At 40.3% G+C, this 20159-nt stretch overlaps 1 protein-coding gene across 20 annotated transcripts in view; it reads right to left on the bottom strand.

Moving 5' to 3' along the window:
- The window catches only part of Stim (stromal interaction molecule), a 240478-nt gene that overhangs the window by 11595 nt on the left and 208724 nt on the right, over window positions 1-20159 (bottom strand). For 11 of the 20 annotated variants that reach the window (XM_067132347.1, XM_067132343.1, XM_067132346.1 and 8 more), the window contains 2 exons: window positions 8687-8947; window positions 1329-1503 (listed from right to left, as the gene is read on the bottom strand). In XM_067132347.1, coding sequence (XP_066988448.1) covers window positions 1329-1503; window positions 8687-8947 — 436 coding nt within the window. The remainder of the gene's footprint in view (window positions 1-1328; window positions 1504-8686; window positions 8948-20159) is intronic. The other 9 variants (XM_067132361.1, XM_067132348.1, XM_067132351.1 and 6 more) reach the window with 1 other exon arrangement.

Raw genomic sequence — 20159 nt, 5'->3', positions numbered from 1 at the left:
TCATGTCCACAGTATGGTGGAAAGATATAACATAGGGAATTGATGGATAGATATTATATCAAAAGACTTGAGTAAGATGCTGAGTTGGTTTCGACATGCAATGATAAAAGACAAGGAACAGTAGATATGCAAGTAGCAGGACAAAGGCCTGTGCGAAGGCTAAGAAAATCACAGGGAAAGGGGACAGATGGAAGCCCTAGACCTAATGGGAGTTATGGCACAAAGAACACAGGACAGAGAAGAAAAGCTAATGTAAAAAATTTATGATGATGATAAGTACTGAGAGACAGTAATGGCAGCAGCAGCCTGGAATAAATGAAAAACTGCTGGACTAACAGAAATAAGAACAACAAAATACTAAACACAAGCGGAACCTATTAAGTAGCTTGTACTTCTCTACACAACAAAGGCATGGGCAGTTACAAAGAAATTGCAGGATGTTTCAAAGAGGTTAACAACCAAATGCTGAAACTTGGTGCTGGAATGTGTTGGGAAATTCATATTACAATTAAGGATGTTGCCAAGATATGTTGTGTTGAAAGGCCGGAAAATGGGGACATCTCCAACTGAGAGACAGATATGAAAATAAGATGAGAAGAGGAAGAAGCAGTTACTCAGAGAAGCAGCTTGACTAAAGCCAATATGGCAGTCCAGAAGTTCATGGAGAAAGGACAGAGATTAAGATGTGGACCACATGGGGATCTGGCAAAGAATGAATAGTGCTGAAGTGAAGCCCCTGTATGTCTACCATGTAAACTGATAATCATATGTAATACTAATAACAGTGAGATTACCTCATAGTACCAAAGCAACAGGCTCTAAATAATATTAGCCTTCCCCCCCCCGCCCCTCTCCATTTATGGATGAATCCTTCAGAAAGCTCCATGAGAAATAAGAATTGGAACAACAGTATGACATTATTACCTTTTAATAATAGTAATAATTATAACCAAACATGTTTGGGCATTACCATCTTACCTGTCAGTCCAACCATTTTCCTCTCCTACACTGGATAAGCAAAGTTGCAAGTGATGTCTTTCAAAGCTGAAGTATGAAATGAGAGACCTCCTTTCTCTTATTCCCTTTACTTAAAACAGCTACACATGCACTAAGAATCTCTTGCTATCACTGCACATCAAAAATGACAAAGGAGCTCATTTGAATTGTGTCCACCAATAGAATCCTGGACATAAGTTCTTGACTGATAGGTTTCATTGCTCAACATACAAATTGCTCATTAAAGTACTGTAGCATACTGAAAAATATATGATCATACCATCACTTTGTCACTTAAACAATGGTAAAGAAATATTTAACACTAAGCTTACCTGCCTCCCATGATGAAGCTTGCTGTTTCAGATATGTATGGAGATTCAATTGTATCTTCATTTGAGGAATCATTTGAATCTTTTGAACATTCACGCTCTCTTCTTATTATATGATGTATGCTACCAGTGCTGGAAACTCGACGAATTGTTTGTTCTTCAGTTTGCGGACTTAATGCTGTAAAGTAGCAGGGGCAGCTGATTTAAAAATCTTATACAGTACAGCAGGCACATCAAATACAGTAATTACTAACTATAAGATCCTCTGAAACCTTATACATCATTGATTTCATGAATGTAACTAATTACAATACTAAGCTACTTTTAATCACAACTGTGATACCTTTGGACCTTTAGGTTATTAAAAGTATTAAGCTCTTCATACAGCTGTATTCTTTGTAAACAATTAATAGCCTTCATGGGCTGTTCTTGTGTCTAGATGAAGGAAAAATTCCATAGCTAATTACTATACTAATGGGTACTGCTTAGATACCAATAGTACTTACTTTGATTCTCAATACTGTTCACTGAGCAAAAAGTATAAAGGAAGGTTAGCTGGATTTAAATAGTACAAAATGCACATAATCAATTTAGCTATACAAGAAGAGCTTCATCACTATACAGCCTTTAAATTTAAGGGAAATCTTTCTACCATAGCTTACATTAATAACATTCTGAAACAGACAAAATACTGGTTTCCACTTTATTCATAGTACGCAGTCGTGTTTGGTGAAAATGCATGTGAACTAAGTGAAACTGAAATCCCTATAAGACTACTGTATTCTTTTAAATAATTTCTAATGGCAATGAGAAATCCCATGCATTTACAGCATCGTTCACTACATAATTTTTTGTACTGCTTTCTTTAAAATGGTTTACATATGAAAATTCTTGAAATCCCATTCAAGAAATCCTATGGCCGTGCACAACGCATACACAAACATGTTTATGAAGATTTGGATGAAAAATGTATTAATTTTTAAACAAATGCAAATACACTCGCATGCAGTGCATAGCATTTTTGGTATTTTGATCATGCTTGCATATATTGTTGAATTCATTACTGTTTAACAGCTTGCAAATCCCTCATCAAACATTCCCCTTTAATAAAACAGTAATTATCTAATATTCAAATAGTACAGTAATATGCATATTTATGATGTCCGCCAGGCAGTCATTAATGCTTAGGTGATAGGCAGACCAACTCTGTCTGAATATGTACAAAAGATATTACTCAATGGTGATATTATCAGATATATTATTATTGTGCAACTTTATATTCTATTATTTTATATACATCCTCTAGCTATCAGACAATCCTCTCAATGGCTTTTCCAACCTGTCAAGAAGGCATCCATGTCAAAACTATCTGCATGGCATGCATGGAGTCAGATCGACCTGTTTGGCAAAAGCACCCTCCCAGGTCCAAAGACTGGAGTATCTTCCCAACCATCGAATGACTGCATTCAGTGCAGCAGATAAAATCATTTTTTTACTAAAATACTTCAGTTAATGATTCAAGCATGAAATTTGATACATATCTTCTCCAAAGGTCACTTTTGAAAATTACTGGGTGTCCACTAAAATTTTAAATGGCTGCCATTTTTCAAGATGCCCACTAGTCAAGGTTTTAACATGGGACCTATGTGCTCTGGTCATAAGCTTATGCACTGGTTTTGGTTATACACAATTTAGGCAGAGTCACCAAGCAAAAGTAAAATGTATATCTGTTAAAGATTTCATATAACATATATAAAGAAAGATGGCATCCAAAAACCTTACATAATTGTGTCTCAGGATTCAGTTGGCATGGAAAAATGTCTTCCTGTTCAATACAATAGTTTGCAAGTCTATATATAAATTAATTTAGGCAGTGGTTTTATCTTTAGTTTAGTTTAAAAGAGTGAATGTCAGTTCACAACCAGGGCACATTGGTGACTTCACTGCTGTGTAACTCAGCATGGGGTTCAGTGTCAGCTAATCTTGTTTTATTCACACTGTACCTAGCTTTGCTTTACTGTAGTTTAGTAGTGTCCCTCTATGAAACTGAAACCAAATGAAAGAGGGTAGTGATCACTTTTTTCACCATGAGCAGACTCCACATGCCCAGCACATTCTTGGAAAGGGCCCAGAAATTATCTCAGGTCCTGCAGGACTTTCCAGGAAGACAGTGCAGATTTGTTTGCAATAGACTCCAAAGATGTAGCTCATCCTAGCTCAGCTGAGCTTGTTCATACTCACTTAGAGAGAGGAAAGTCCCAGTACAAGAAATCTGTGAAAGGCTTGGCTGATAATCCAACCTCATTCTATGAGCCCATCAGGAAGAACAAACTTGACTTCTCTCAAAATAAGCCTGTTATAGAACCATCAAAACAGAAACAGCTGAAAGGAGAATGTCAGCTTTTCTCCAAGCTATTCATTTCCTGTCAAAGCAGGAAACGCGACCTGCAGGAATTCTTTAAGCACAAGAATCAGTTATTCCCTCCATCTTTGAGTGAAGGTGGAAAGATTCACAGCTGCCAGAAGTTCCAACTCACCTCCATACTTGAGAAACACATCTCACTTCCGGACCAAAAGCCAGAGGCAGATGATGATATCACTGATGGTTCGGCTTTGGTCCACGCACTGCCACCCAAAAGATCTATGACTTTTGCAGACTATGCAGCCCTTGACTTTCTGCCAAGAATTAGTGCCTATGCTAATGTGCATACAAGTCAATACATATTGTCTTTGATGTGTATACTTCACCAAGTCTGAAAGCAGACACAAAGTCCAAAAGACATGGGGGAAAATGCAAGGTGACAGAAAAGAACACCATCCCTTCAAACTGGCAAAACTTCTTGAGGCACAACAACAAGTCAGAGCTGTTTCACTTCCTAGCAGACAAAATTGCTCAGATGTCTGCACCAAAGTTGGTTACTGTGACCAAGGGAACCCAAGCACTTGGCACTCATAAAGTGAGTCTACTTGAACTGGACAAATGTTCTCATGAGGAGGCAGACAGCCGCATCTTTGTCCATGGCAGATATGCTGCAGAACATGGGAGCAAGTCTATCATGGTCAAAGCCAATGACACAATGTCCTTGTCATTAGCCTGAGTGTGTTCCCAACTCTACAAAGCATGGGTCTGCAGCAGCTGTGGCTCACATTTGGCCAAGGATACAGCCTTTGATGGATTGGCATTCACCACCTGTACAACAACGTTGGTCAAGAGAAAGCCAAAGGCATGCCGTTCTTCCATGCATTTAAGGTCGTAATGTGGTCTCAGCCTTTAGAAATAAAGGAAAGAAAACAGCATGGCAGATATGGGACATTTTTCCAGAGCCCACTCCAGTTTTTTTCAAACTCAGCAAGTATCCACCAACCACCGAAGATGGTGATTTGAAGATTCTGGAGAAGTTTGTGGTCCTCATGTAGGACAGGTCAAGCATTGTTGACAATGTGGATGAGGCCAGACTTGACTTGTTTGCCAGAAAGCAGAGACCATATGAAGCCATCCCTCCAACCAGAGCAGCTCTGCTTCAACACACCAAATGCTCAGCATATCAGGCAGGTTGTGTATGGGGTCAGGCAATTCTGCACCAACCCAAAGCACAGAGTCCAGCTGACTGGGGTCAGGAAAAGATTGGCGACGACTGGAAAGTCTTCTGGACAGCCAACTCCCTCATTGCAAAGAGTTGTGAACAGCTTACAAAATGTGGCTGCAAGTCTGGTTGCCGTGGCAGGTGCAAATGCTACAGGCTTGGGCTTACATGCACAGCTTTGTGTAGCTGCAAATGGGAGGTGTAATCATAATGTGAGGTTTAACTATAATGTTGCAAATGATGCTTCAGGTACAACTGAATGAGAATTTTGTCACACTAAAGGGTGACACCATGCACCTTTAAAATCTTGCATTCATTTCAGACTTAAAAAAAGATACTGAGACAGTGCTCGAACACAGATAAGATACTGTACTTTGTTATCATACTCCATCATAGCCTTGTGCTTGTATACTTTTCTTCAGTACCATTATGGGGTCCCTTTCCAAGTGATAATAGCTCAACAGAAATGCTAGAAACAGATTCTCTGCCCTCATAAATGTAGGCATAGATAAAAATTTAATGTCTCTATCTTTCTTAGTTGCAGAGTTGTCAAGCAAAATGTTTCGTGACGGACATTTTGTACGCCATCTTTATCACAATGGTAAATATAATAGTAGGAGCTCTGGTGATATCTTCAATTAACTCTTCTACCCAGGAAGCCATTATCTGAATAATGGCTGGTGTTTTATTTCAACAATGATTTACTTAAAGTCAGAAATCAAAACAACTAGCGGCAATCTTGAAATTTTGCTTGGACACCCAGATTTTTCAAAAGAGGGGGTTAAAATGAGCACTTGTGCCAAATTTCATGCTTGTATCACAAAACTTAAGTATTTTCCCACTTATCTGCTGCACTAAATCTTTGTTAGGCATGCAAGAGCCAGACACTGATCATATCCTTGAGTTGCAGTTTGAGGATTAGGTCCGTCACAAACTCATTGCTGTGGAGACACAATGGAACAGATCTCTCATTACTATGGCTGGGAAGAGACAGCCAGCCATGAATCATATCCCAACAAAATCCCAGCCACACATGATACCTTTTGACTAGTCTTTTGCTCACCAGTTGCAGTCTTTTGGTCACCAGTTGCAGGTTTCCTAAGCACTCCTCACTCGCAGTTTCCAAGATTAGCAAATCGTCTAGGTATGGCACGGAATGGAATATAGGATTTCAAGTTCCTCATTGGACTGGTCGGCACCGTTCTCGGATAGCACTCTGCAGGGCCTGAGTTCGAATCTCCGGCTGGCCAATGAAGAATTAGAGGAATTTATTTCTGGTGATAGAAATTAATTTCTCGGTATAATGTGCTTCGGATTCCACAGTAAGCTGTAGGTCCCGTTGCTAAGTAACCAATTGGTTCTTAGCCACGTAAAATAAGTCTAATCCTTTGGGCCAGCCCTCTCTAGGAGGGCTGTTAATCAGCTCAGTGGTCTGGTTAAACTAAGGTATACTTAACTTATAGGATTTAAGCCAAAGGCCAAGTGCTGGGACCTATGAAGCCATTCAGCTCTGAAAGGGAAATTGTGAGCAGAAAGGTTTTAAAGGAGTAACAGGAAAAACCTTGCAGTTGTACTATAAAATAACTGATAGGAGAGAGTGGAGGGAGAGATGGAAGAAAGAGAAAATAAATGTAAGTATAGTAAAAGGAATAAAAGGGCTTGCAGCTGGGGGCTGAAAGGATGCTGCCTAGAGCCTGAAGCATACAGTATACTGTGTGAGGTGCACTGACAGCACAACCCCCGTACTGGGAATCATCTAGGTAGGCTACCTTTAAGAGATCCTTTTGAACAGACTTTTCTATACAGGGATCTGGTTGTTGGAAAATCCCCTAGTGGGGTGGTGAGTGGGACCATAACCACCTGAGCTAGATGGAAATGATGAAGTGTCCCAAAGAAGAGGGCATGTGGTGCTAAGGAAGACAATCCCCAACCTGCCAAATTTTGTTGAGTTCTATCTCTTTCCTTACCCTAAATGGGCATTACAAATGTCTGTCCACCATGAAAGGATGCTGCTGTCATTGTTTCCCCCTTCTGTTGCTGGATGGATCCTCTAGGGACAAATGGCATGTATAGCTCTGTGTTATACTGGAACTTCTTAGGATTGGGAACATTGTTTCCCATGTTCCAACTTCCCCGCAGGGTAGGTGCATCATGATTCCATAGACATGCTCCCTCTATGAATTCCATTACAACCGAGTCCTCAAAGAGATTATGACACAAGGGGGAGAAATTTTAAAAAGGGATGACATTAGGGAGTACCTGTTACAGCCCCACAAAGCTTCTCTTTGGGCCTGAGGTATCAGTCTATGAAATCTTACAGCACTTTCTATAGAGAGCATAAGTGTCTTTACAATCACAGCCAAAGCAGTCCTAGAAGACTAGGGGGGCTCCTTCATAGTTCACTTCAGGTTAGCGGTAGAGGTAAGGATGTTGAGGAGGTGGAGCCTCATATGGAACTCAGAAGTGGCTGTCCCATCTGAAGTTTTGTCCATTGGGGCACCAAACTGTTGCATAGCTGCATCCAACAGAAGCCTTTTTCATTCAAAGGGAGAGCCAGGTGTAACACATTCCTTTGTGAAGTTGTCAGATACTGGGATGGTTGAAATAAAGTGAGTCAATGGGTGGGAGAAGAGTAGTGCACCTGTAAAATATCTCTGACTTGGCTATTTGGTATTTTTTGCTGGTAATGAATGTTCATTTTACTGTTTGTTTATGTTTAATGTTATGTTTAAGATACAAATTTATATAAGTGGGGTGATATATACAGCAGAAGAGTGAATCTATTAACTTGGCATTTTCCATCACATATATGATACAGCAATATATATAATGGTGAACCTTCTTATGTAGAACTTTTTGTGTGTAATTCTTTTTCTACAGCAAGTGCCATTCCTCACTGATGCCATAATAACGGGACTTTACTGGATACAATATGTTTAAATATGAATTTCATAAGTTATTACTAGTAATTACTGGTAATCTTAACACTGGTACCTCAACAGACAGTTCAGGGTAAGCAATGAACACCTGGTAGTATAGCCTACTTGATACCCAAGAACCAGAGTAGAAACCTTGTAAGGACCTGTCTCTTTATTTCTTCCCCCTCTCTTGCTATGTAACTTATTCCATTGCTAGTTTTGAGGAGGGCCTTGCAAGCTACTGAATACAGTAATGGATACAACAATACATGTAAGCAATGAATATTACAAAATACCATTTGTACTGCGCATATTAAGTAGCTACTGTTTTCTACTGCATTTTGTAATTTCAACATTAAATACCTAAGAAGTATTTCATCCAAATCTGCATTTGTGTGCAGGGCTTATTAAAGGTACATTAAAGAAATATGTGAGGTCTCTATGACACCATCATTTTCTTAAATGAAAAACTGGAATGTTACACATATAGAAAAGATGAGAGAGACAGACAATTCTAATATACATGAAAATAATTTCTGGAATATGTTTTACCTCTGCCTTTCTTGTATGATGCCTCTATAACTTATGATTATGACCCTAGCATATAAATTGATAAAATCTGATAAGACATGAAAATCAAGGGGTATTTAACAGTGCAATTAAAGTAAAAGAGGGTTAATACATCCATGATTAGACTTAATAATTACACATACTATTCTATGTTTTATATAAAAAAAACAGTAAGATGCATATCTTGACTATCATACAGCATTCCAAAATTATTCTAAAAAATTTGAGTTTATCTCTGAAACATATAGCATTACAAATAAATACTGGCTGAATTGGAATGGTAACTTACCTGTAGAAAATGTATGACTATGATGCATAATACTGGTTTGACTAACTGAAGACTCAGACCCCAGAGACGAACCAGAATCTCGAGCAATCAACTGATTCCTTTTTCTTGTGCTTCCGGTGCTACCACGTACATCAACCATAGATTCTCTGGGGGTGCCTATAAGGGCCGAGGAATTCAAACTACCGCTTCCAGCACCATAATAACTAGATCCCCCCATTGTTAAAAACATTAAAGCTGATTGGTTACATAACAGTTGCTGAACTAAAGGCCCATGGGAAGTTGACATTCATGTCCGCATTATTTCCACAGCACAGACCACATAATCACAACCAAAGCAGTTATGAGTACCACCAAACAAGAGACAGATTCAGACAGTATTACAAGCAAGCATTCATTATTTTGGTCGAATACGTATATACAAGAAAGATTTGAAAAAATTCAATATTTCAATCGTTTGAAAGTCCAAGGTCATGTCCACCATGATCCATCATTCGCCAATCACGCATGCCAAAATGCAGTTTAATTTTCGGTGCAGTAATAAGAAATGAAAGGTTTCAATTTTCATGATCAATTAATGTATGATAAATTGAAATTCCATTTTTTTTATTTTATATTAAGTGCGATGCATTTTTGGAGAATATTTCAATTTCAACACAGCACCCAAGATGGAGATGTGAAGATGACAAGAAGACAACCACAGCACCGAGAAAAGAAGAGGAAAAAGAATCATGTTAATATCCTACACGATATTCTCTGCACAAATCCAACTGAAGCTTTTTTCACCTGAAAATATTTCCAAATCGCATAATACTGCTTCCTCCATGATGATATAATTCAGCAATTAAATGATAAAATATAATGATTATAGTGACCATATTTCTAGCACATAAGTCATATGCATGTGAAACAAACTGGCACTGTGATTATACAATTAGTGTAACAGGCAGTACAACAATCATGCAAAATTAATCTAAAAAGTGAAGCATGCGGGCATGGTGGATGAAGGATACAATGGTAGAGTGTTAAGGTAATCCACTGAGTGGCGTAATCCCCAAATTTTATGAAGATAATTAAGGTTTCCTTTATGATACTTAATATAAGAAAAATGAGTGCATATTTTTTTTTTATTTAACAGTAACTTTCGATACCCTTTACAAACCCACACTCATGGCAGACATCATGTACTCCTGAAAAACATACCATACAACTCCATATCCCTCTTAGGTTATAACAGTATCGTGATAAAGATCTAATATATATAACAAATACAGAATTTAATATGGTCAGTAAGTATCACTGTCTTTATTTCCCATGGGCCCCCAAAATAAGAGACCTACCAGAAAACTTTCCCAATTAGGACAAGTATCAAATTAGTTTCTATAAATTAAATCTCTGTTACAGAACCATGTACTTTCAATAACTTTGAACTTAACCTATCACCAGTAAACAAAAAGTTTAGTTTCAGCATCACACAATTTAAAACTAAAAATTTCAGAGAAGGCTTAAATGCCATTATTAATTTATTATATAACAAGTCTAAATCTAAGCCTTTTATGAGATAGTCCAGAATATGGATTTTGTATATCTAAAATTCATTCATAACAATCAAATTTCCAAGTTACTTAACATAAGTAGAAAAGTCATAACTTTCATCGACACTGACCTACTTTCATATTTCTCATCAATACTGAGTTATGGAACACTAAAAATCAATTCAAGTCACATTTTTATACTCACAAGGCTTGCTCAAAATTTTTGATCTTGAATGAGAATTGAAAACTGGAGTAAGGTAAAGTTACAGACATTAGACAGTCAATCAAGAAAAGCCCAAATGGGAATGGACGAAAAGTAGGGGTAAGACAGCAATGCAGCTGAGGCCAAGGGTACTGCAAGGAACCTTTAGTACTTGATATAGGTTACCATACAAGGCACACTGTCAGAAAAACCCTGTACAGGGAGTACAGAAAGGAACGCAATAAAGCAGGGAGAAGTCAAAGAATAGTTGATACATCCAGTTTTAACATGATGTAAATGAACTTCCTCACTTGAAAATCATCATCTTTTCTTACACCTTTTAACCTAAGATGGGAGTTCAATGGGTTTAGGTGCCGACTATGTCAGGCTTTTTTTTTGGTGGTTAAGTTACCCATCAAGTAATAATCCAACCTAAAGTTGCTTAATTAATGGAATGTATCATATATTACTGTATATATATTTATATATATAATCACACCCAAGCATCTGCAGAAAATATGTTCCAAGACCCCATGAGGGTGTCTAAAACTGCAAATATTAGAAAACAGATTATATAACAGAGTAATATAAACATGTTGATCATACAAACAACTGATTTGCATCAACAAAAACAATTATTATTGGTCATACATTAAGAAAAAAATTATGAATATTTCTTGCACAGTAAATGAGGAAAAAATTTTAAAATAACTTATAAGAACAATTTATGATAATGTATGTAGTGCTAAATTCATATTAGTCTGGATATGTGGGTGAGTGTTTGGCTGGATAAAGGGTACGGCAAGTATCAACATTGCCTGACACTGTTTTGATTATATTTTTGTTTGTTGGTATGGTCCATGCCATTTGAAAGCCGCTCAAAGACCCCCCACTACCACCACCACCACCAATGATAAACAATCAACTCTGATCACTCAGCTATCAAGAAAGATAAAAACTAATATACCCTCTTGTCAAATTCAGGTTCTGCACCCTGAATTGATATTAACCTATCTCCACCTTGACAGCTGAATCATTACTTTATAACGTCTGGCTAAATACAAATTTTTGTCATTTTTACAGTTCAGTACATGTTTGACTTTTTTCACATTCATACAGATCAAGCCACAAATATCGTTTTATTGTCAATTTCACCATACCTTGGGAATAACTTTTGGAGAATTAACAGTTGGTAAGTGCATCTTCCCTGGGCCTTTGGTTTACATATAATAGACAGAAAGTAAAGATTTTTATATAATGAAAAAGAAATGAAGAGAACTTGAAATCAATGTAAACCAAAGAAAATTTTTGCATGAGAATGAGACGGACATCCTACCCAAACTATTCCTCCGAGGTTGAAAAGAAGCATACAAGATTGGGGACTTTTACATTTCAGCACTCAATCCAAATACTGTAAATATAATGTAGTGGAATGAATTAGGGAAAATGCTATTTTCATAATAAAACTAAATTTCATATATACTTACGAAGTAATTACATAGCTATTCTTTCCATTCATGCGACAGCTTAAATTTTAAAATCCACAGTAGCGCTCCAATTGTTTAGTGTAGGTGACCAGTCCCGCCCACTAACAGGAATACTAGGAACGACTTAGCAGACAACCTCATTCTGGTTCTGCCCTTATGTCCATTGGAGGGGAGGAGGATGGGCTCTGACTTTGTAATTACTTGGCAAGTGCTGTATATATGAAACTTAATTTTATTATGAAAATAACATTTTCATATAAGTAACTTACCAAGTAATTATATACCTAATTTCCACATTGACAGGAGGTGGGATACATGGATATACTCCATTCCAAAAGATTAAGATCAGTAATGAATTTGAAACAGAAAAAGCTAACTAGCATTGGAAAGCAATGCTTGTTATTTCCTTATCAGTTAAGAGAGCCTTTGCAGGAGAATACTGCCTCTGGTTGGTGCGCATCTTAACTTGTAGTGGCGCGGCAGTATAGCCGAGGATTGCCTCTACTTAAGTGGGCTCTTTGCAGCCAAGGAGTATTCTGTTGGCTGGTAAAGCATCGTTAAGTGCCCTTGCCCTGGGTGCAGTACCAAAAAATAAAAAGAACCACATAACTTTGTCACCTACACTGAAATAAAACAACTAAAGTGGTGGGTGCTCCAGGTACGTTGTAGCCCCCTGTTCCCCAAAAAATTCTGCACCTTACTACAAGGTAAAGAGCTGGGAGGAGAAAATCCTCTGCTTCCTCCCTCAGTGCTATGCCAATTACTAATAATGGTCCCAAGGTACTACTGTACAAAATTTTCAAATACTGTTTTGACTTCAAGGAAAATTTAGAAGTGAAGAACTATTACACTTCCAGTGGGCCAATTGCCAAACAGCAGTGAGTGACATACTGAGCCTGAAAGCTAATGAGGTAAAGGCAATTCTGGCATCTTAGCTTTCCTTTAACAGGTAGGCAAACCATTCTCCTGAATCTGAGAGTGAGTCTCAAAAACAAAGTTCAATGGAGATGAAGGACAATACATTCATAGACGAAGGGCGAGACAGGATCTTGTCCAGACACTAAGCATGGATGGCCCTCTGATTAAAAAGCTTTTTCAGGTAAAACCTGAAAGCTCAAACTAGACATTTTGCTCACTATCTCAGAACCAGGGATGTCCAACAATCACTTAAGGGAGAAAGCACAGATCCTGTTCAAAGACTGTCTCCCCCTGAGCAGAATCTGCTTGCTTGTCTATAGTCTGAAGCTCACTAACTTGTTTGCATTTGCTAAGGCTACAAGGAACAGAGTTTTCTAGTGAGGAGGCGTAGAATGGAGAGGCTCGATAGAGAGGCTCGTTAACCACTCGAGAGCTACGTCCAAATTCCAATATACGGAGTAGACTCCTCTCTGCCTTGGAAGTCTCGAAAGACTTCATGGGTCACTAAGATCTCAGTTAGAGGATAAAACTAGACCTTTGTGTTTACATACTAAGCCTAGCATTGCTCTATGCCCCTTGAAGGTGGAAGAAGAGAGCCCCCTTGGCAGACTTCATGTGTAGGAGTTCCGCTATCTGAGTTAAAGACGAATTCACAGACAAGATGTTATAGCTGTTACACAATCGACAGAAGAACGCCTGCTCAGATTGGAGTACTTGGCAAGAAGACTGGTGTTTGCATCTTGCACCAGTCTCCGCAATCGGTCTTGAAAAGTTCACTTCTTCCAGGCAAGTTCCTGGACAGTCTATAAATCTGCTAGAGAAAAGAGTCGTCCACCCTTTGGCAATATCTTTTGAAGTGAGGTTGTCTGAATAGATATGGATTATGGAAGGAGTCGTGAAGAGTCCACCAACAACCACATTTGGTTTGGGAACCAATATTCATGGTCCAGAACGGGGCTAAGAGTGTCATCGTTACATTGCGATGAACCTGAAAACTTGTTCTGCCCTTCCTTAACCAAGTTGAAAGGGCATTAAAGGCCCAGGTTGGACCTAACTTCTAGCACGACGTCAATTGCCTGTGCAAGAGGGTCTAGGGTTGGAGAACGAAACGAGGTAGGCAATGGTTCCTTGAGGCGGCTAACTGGGCCAAAATCGACCTGTCCCATAGATTCCACAGATTCTGCTATACCAGGGAATCCAAGGTCCACTTGGCAGGAAGGACATGCTTCTGACAGCTGAGAGAGAGAGAGAGAGAGAGAGAGAGAGAGAGAGAGAGAGAGAGAGAGAGAGAGAGAGAGAGAGAGAGAGAGAGAGAGAGAGAGAGAGAGAGAGAGTCTCCTTGCTCCCTTTTTCTTCATATGCTTAAGGACTGTGGTCTTGAACCAAGATTATCACAGTCTAGGTGTGAAAAAGGGTCAAGAAGCATTGAAGCTGTGAGTGCAAAGCTTTGAGCTATCTGACAGAGATGAGAATACACTTAGGACTGTGGTTTTGAGACAAGATTACCAGTCTACGAGTGCAATAGGGTCGATAAGTGTTGAAGTCATAAGTGAAAAGCTTCAGCTATCTGAGAAAATTCTGTTCATCCGAGGACTGCATTCTCCAAGCAGGCTCCCCAACCCAGATCCTATGCATTTGAATGGAAAACTAGGTCTGGGTGTTGTAGTATGAAGGCACTTCCCTTCCAGTGGTTTATGTTCGGACAGTCACTACTGTAGGTCCAACCTAATTCAGGGCTAAGGGGGGAAAAACAAGTGTCCAGCTGCATTTCCCTCCCACAAATGTTAGAAAACCTCCTCGCACTTTCCTTTGAAGGTAATCAAAGAAGTCAGTCGCCCAGGTAAAGAATGACGTTCCAGAACATGAAGTCAAACGCTAGAGGAGTGAGGACTTAAGAGTAGACTTGCCACAGAGAGGCTGGAACACAGATCCTTGCACTAGAGGACTCTGTCCTGTCAGACGGACTTGAGATACTCCCATAGTCCGGTGGGGATATGGAAGGATACTTCCTGCTTAACTCAGGTCTTCATCCAAATGCCCTTAGAGAGTGGATGACAGGATTGTCTAGTTCATCTCTGTCCTGAATTTTGTCTTCTAAGAGAAAAAAAGGGGCGATACGGGCTGTGCAGATTCGCTGACTGCTATACGGTCTCGCGGACAACCAAGGGAACTTGCAGATCCTCGTCCTGACCCGCAGACCTTCATGCAGACTAGCTGCTGATCTTGCAGACTCTTTGACAGTCAGTGGACACTTCGACATTCGAGCTAACTCAATTATAATGGACTCGATAACACTACGCACAGGCTGAAGACATATGCGGAAATCACGGAAACCTAGCACAGTCATAACTGTGGGTTTGACAAATTGAGCCAAGCCCTTCTGCGGAACAGACACAGTTCTCTCAACTGTGTCCTGAGGGGACAGGAAATGTAGGCCCAGAGGCAAAAACAACAGGGCTGAATGCAATTGTGTAACTCCCCAAGCAGTAAAAGAGCACCCAAGTTTTCTCTTCTTGAGGTTTCCAAGTAAAGAGCGGAGATCTCTGAAAGACGTCTCAAGACTCAGTGACAAACCGAGGTAATGTCTTTCGACTAAAAGCTGGAAATCCTCTATCTTCTTAACCAGAGCTCCTGCTGTCTAAGAGGAGGGAGCTTTCTTCATGAAGCTCAAAAATACTGGACATAAATGTCCTTCAAAAAGGGGACCACTCTATATCCAGACTAATGCTCTCCGTATGGCACCTAGATGAAGGAGACTGATACTGAAGAACTGGCGCCAGTCACTTGAAAAAAACCAGAGCCAGGTGCTCAATGGGAAACTGGCATTCAAGAGAGAACAACAGTGTGTTCTAAAAAATTGTCTGTGAGCGGGTGACAAAGGTTCACAGGCAGGAGTCAAGTACTAGATAGGCGCCAAGTGTTCTGGAATCGGTGCTGAGCGTTCAGAAATCGACGCCAGGCGCTCAGGAGTTGGGGCTGAACTTTTGGCAACCAATGCCATGCCCACAGAGGTAGACAGTGGGTGCTCGGGAGCAGACACTGAGCGCACGGAGACTGTGACTGTCGTAAGTTGCCGAGAGAAGAATCTCTAGTCTGTTGGAACGTAATAGGAGACGTCTCGTTGTCACTAAATCTCTTCAAGGGTTGGGATGCACTGTGAAAAACACCTAGAACACTTCTTGTCAGGGCTAATTTTGAGTCCGATAACAACTGGTGGGCACTAAAAGGGACACCCTTCCAACGGCAGTCTGAGGGTCTTCCACTATGCGAACTGAGAGTGACAGGTTCTACAGAAGAGGTGACTTCCCACAGGCAAACCCCACCAACCTCCCTTGGACCTTCGGTATGTCTTCCTACCAGCTAGGAGCATGGGAGGGGGGCCTCTGTAGCCACTGGACACTTGGAAGTTGCTGGGCGCCTACAAGCGCTGAATGAAAAGTTTTGGCGCCAAATACTGGCGCTCAACAACTGGAAGTTAAGGAGACAAGTGCCATGGACTTCCAAACCAGAATCTATATCACTAAAGCACATCCTTTTGGACGCCTTTTCAATGGTTGTCCGCCAAGGCCTGGAACTGGACAACAGGCTCGACTTAGTGGGGGGCAAATACCCAGGGGAAAACCCCCTAGGACTCCAAGTATGTCTCCTCCCAGGTTTAGGGGAGCAAGACAGTGACCTTTGGTCTAGGAGATCTGATGGGCTGGATAGTCACCTCATCCCCTACACTTCTGGCAAGATGCTTTTCAGTGGCTGTCTGTCGCAACCTGGGACCGTACGACACGACAGGTTCAACTGAAGGGGCAATTACCTGGGGAACTTCCCATCAGCCTCCATTGGACTTTCACTATGACTTCTCCCAAGTTCAGGGGAGTATGACAGTGATTTAGGCCTAGGAGAACTGACAGGCTGGGTAATCACCTCCACTGAACAACACTACACTATCACAGGGTTAACTTCTGTTAACCCATACACAAGGCTGGCAAAGGCACGGGAAGGAAGCGAGGGAGTCAGGCGTGGGAGAAGATAAGAGGGCTAGTAGCAGGAGAGAAAAAATTAATGTAGGAAGAGTTGGCGCCAGACGATCAGGAGCTGGTGCCGGGCGCTGGGTGCTCCTGGGGTGTGAATGGCGCCAGGTGTAACTGGGCGCCAGGCAAGCTAGTAGCTCCAGAAGCTAGTGAGCACTCCTGGGCGCTCAGTGCCGAAGCTAGCGGGCGCTCCTGGGCACTCAGTGCCGATTCTCGGCTGTCAAGAAAGTCTTATTTATCCAAATGCCCATCGCCGGCAAAATAAGTAATTTCTCTCCTTACTACGTTCTACCCTTACACTTTTTCAGTTCTCTGCATAGGAAAGTGTAATAAGAAAATGTTCTAAATCAACTCTTTACCGACAATTTTTTTGAAGTACACAAAGTACCATCACACAAAACATATCTGAATTCCTTATCAAATATTATTTGAGACTTGCTGATATGTATTCACCACTGAAAACATCGATTCAGTAGCAAACACGATATTTTCGTTACAATATGCTACTCGGTCAAGGAGAGTTAATCAACTGATTGCAAAATCGCTGTGGCGAAATACAATAAAACTTGAATCAGATCTTTAATAACAAAACAATAAAATACTGGTCCTGAAAGCTGTAGCTTAAAGGCTACTTGAAATCAGCAATAATATTTCATCGAAATCTGGTTATCTAACCGGTGAATAATAAACGAAGCTGCTGCAAACACCCGACGTTTACACCGAGCACGGCAGAAAGAGAATGAGGTTGTCTGCTAAGTTGTTCCTAGTATTCCCGTTAGTGGGCACGACTGGTCACCTACACTTAACAATCAGAGCACTACTGCAGATTTTAAAATTTACGCTGCTGCACGAGTGGAAAGTATAGCTATGTAATTACTTGGTAAGTTACTTATATGAAATGAAAATTTGTAATTTTGTTTTCTTTGAAAAACTTTTTTTTTCAAATATGAAATTTCATAGTAAGAAACAAGCAAAGAAATTCTATACATTTCACAACCGTCTTCTTATTTGCTGATGTAAAATCTCATCCTAATTTTAATAAAAAGCTCATTAATCTTTTAACCTTAGAATAAAGTAAAAAACCTGAGAATAAAATCAGAACATCAAATATGCCCAAACCTGCCCAGCAATTTTTTTTATTAATTCATATTATGTATCTAGAAATAAGTTTCCCTCATATTTTTTATCTTGAGAATGATAGATACATGTCTGTTATCTAGTTCCAGAGCCTTCCCCTTCCCAACCCAAGCCCCACACACAGACTAACCACTTGCCCATCAGTCATTTCTCAGTAGTCAACTGAATGTAATATGGTGTTTGTCCTCAAGAGAGTTGCTCTTATGGTCCCATCAGAGGCTCCATACAACAGACCAACCAACATCTAGAATTCCTCACAGCTGGTCTTGGCCAGAACCATGGCAAAGTGGTGGGAGCATAAACAGACTCAAAGGCAGTGAGGCTCTTTTTCCTAAACCTATCAGTGACTACCTGGTACATAACATTCACCCTTCTAACAGAGATGTGGCAATAATGCATGGTTCCCCATCTTACACCATTACTTGCCAGGTTTGTGAAAGAAACATACCTACCGCAGATTCCCGTGCCTTTTTGTCTGAGAAAGCAAGTAAGTTTGAGGACTAAAAGAAGCTACCAAATAAAGGATTTTCCCACATCATAACCTTTTTTGTTAGCGTAGCCGCTGTTCATTCTCAAAGGAAGATATAAAATGAATTGACAGAAGACATAATGGCTAGCTCCTGAGTAAGGAACCCATCAACCCAAACAAAAAACAGTCCAGAGTAAAGTCACTTGAGTGAGCAGTGACCTTCACTTATTATTCCAATTAGGAGTTAGTAATAAGGAAGGGGGGAGGAACCTATATATGTTACATATATGGTTCTAAAGTGACTTACCCAAATATGCTGCGGCAGGATGTAGAATTTTCACTCTGTCCCAGTAATGACTCAGAAGCACTATGGCATTAGGGAGAGGTTTCATTTTCTGCTAAGGAGCCTATGGTGCTAAGATTTGCCATAACACCTCCTGAAATAGTGTAAATCAGATTTGTTCCATATCTCATGGCAGTAGTGTTTGAGGAATGCTGCCTCTCACGACCACCCCGTAAGCTCGTGGACTTCTTCCAAGGAAACATTTACAAAAAAAGCCAATGATGTTCTCATTTTCCAAACATCATGCAACTTATGAAAGGAGTTGGGTTCACCTTATTAATTAGGGACTCTAGGATAATTCTCAGCCCCTGCAGTGACACAGTGTAGAAAAGAGGCTCATCTGAGATGTTAGCTGTCACATCCAGGTAAACCGGGAGTGATTGGCCCGGGCATAATGTCTTATCTGTAAAACTGAGTTCCTATAGAAGAAAGAGGGACTTTCTCTTCAAAGGGCCCTCATTTTTGGCAAAGAATGATTAGCCAGGGAACAACAGCAGGTGATGGCTAGATGTGGGTGATGAAGCACTGTCTCCATCAAAGGGAGCCAACTTCACTGGGTGTCTGATGCCAAGGTGGTCAAGAAAACTGCCTTATGGAGCAGAAGAGTTGTGACTGCATTGGGACTACTGAACTGAGGAGATGATAGGAGTTGAGGAACTTTATTCAAGGACCAGGTAAAGGGAGCACTTACCAGAGCCGATCTTTGCAATGCATTGAACCAGAGGAGGGAGCTAAAAATTTCCGTATTTGAATCAATGGAAAACCAACAGAGCAAAGGCTCCAGCAATGCAACCCTGTATGATATAATTGTGGATCAAGAATTTAAAACAGTTTCAACTGAAATTTCAACTGGGCTCTCAAGTGTTGGGGAAATGTTTAGGCCATTCTAAGGCCGTGTTGGTTCTCCAAATTTTGGAGGTACCATATGTTCTGCAAAAATGGAAAAAAGGTTTCTACATGACTTTAACTGTCATGCTAGAAGGGATGATGACTGTCTCCTCTGGTGGTTTTCAAAACCCTACTAAAGGAAGGAACAAGCACATTCCCTATTGAAAAAGGCAGCCCTCTCCTGAAATTCTACATGTTCCACCTCAATCATTATTGTCCTTTTGTTGCTGAGGTATTTGCCATCTAGTGAAAGGATACACATTGAGGCATCAAGCCAAGGGATATTAGCATCATCACCAGGGGTGGGTGTTAGTGTCCCTGAGTCTCCCAGCTTTGGGGGCATTAGAACCCATCAGCATTATGAAGCAGAGCAGTGGTTCATCTGTAAATCATCTGACTCTGAAAGTGATTTAAGAGATCAACTAAACTTTGTCTTGCTCAAAGGTTTTTTGTTAGCACCTCCAGGCTTTGA

Source organism: Macrobrachium rosenbergii, chromosome 31 (assembly GCF_040412425.1).
Source record: "Macrobrachium rosenbergii isolate ZJJX-2024 chromosome 31, ASM4041242v1, whole genome shotgun sequence".
In the NCBI taxonomy this organism is placed as follows: Eukaryota; Metazoa; Arthropoda; class Malacostraca; order Decapoda; family Palaemonidae; genus Macrobrachium; species Macrobrachium rosenbergii.
Note: the sequence above shows the minus strand (reverse complement) of the source record. Positions and strands in the feature narration are given on the sequence as shown.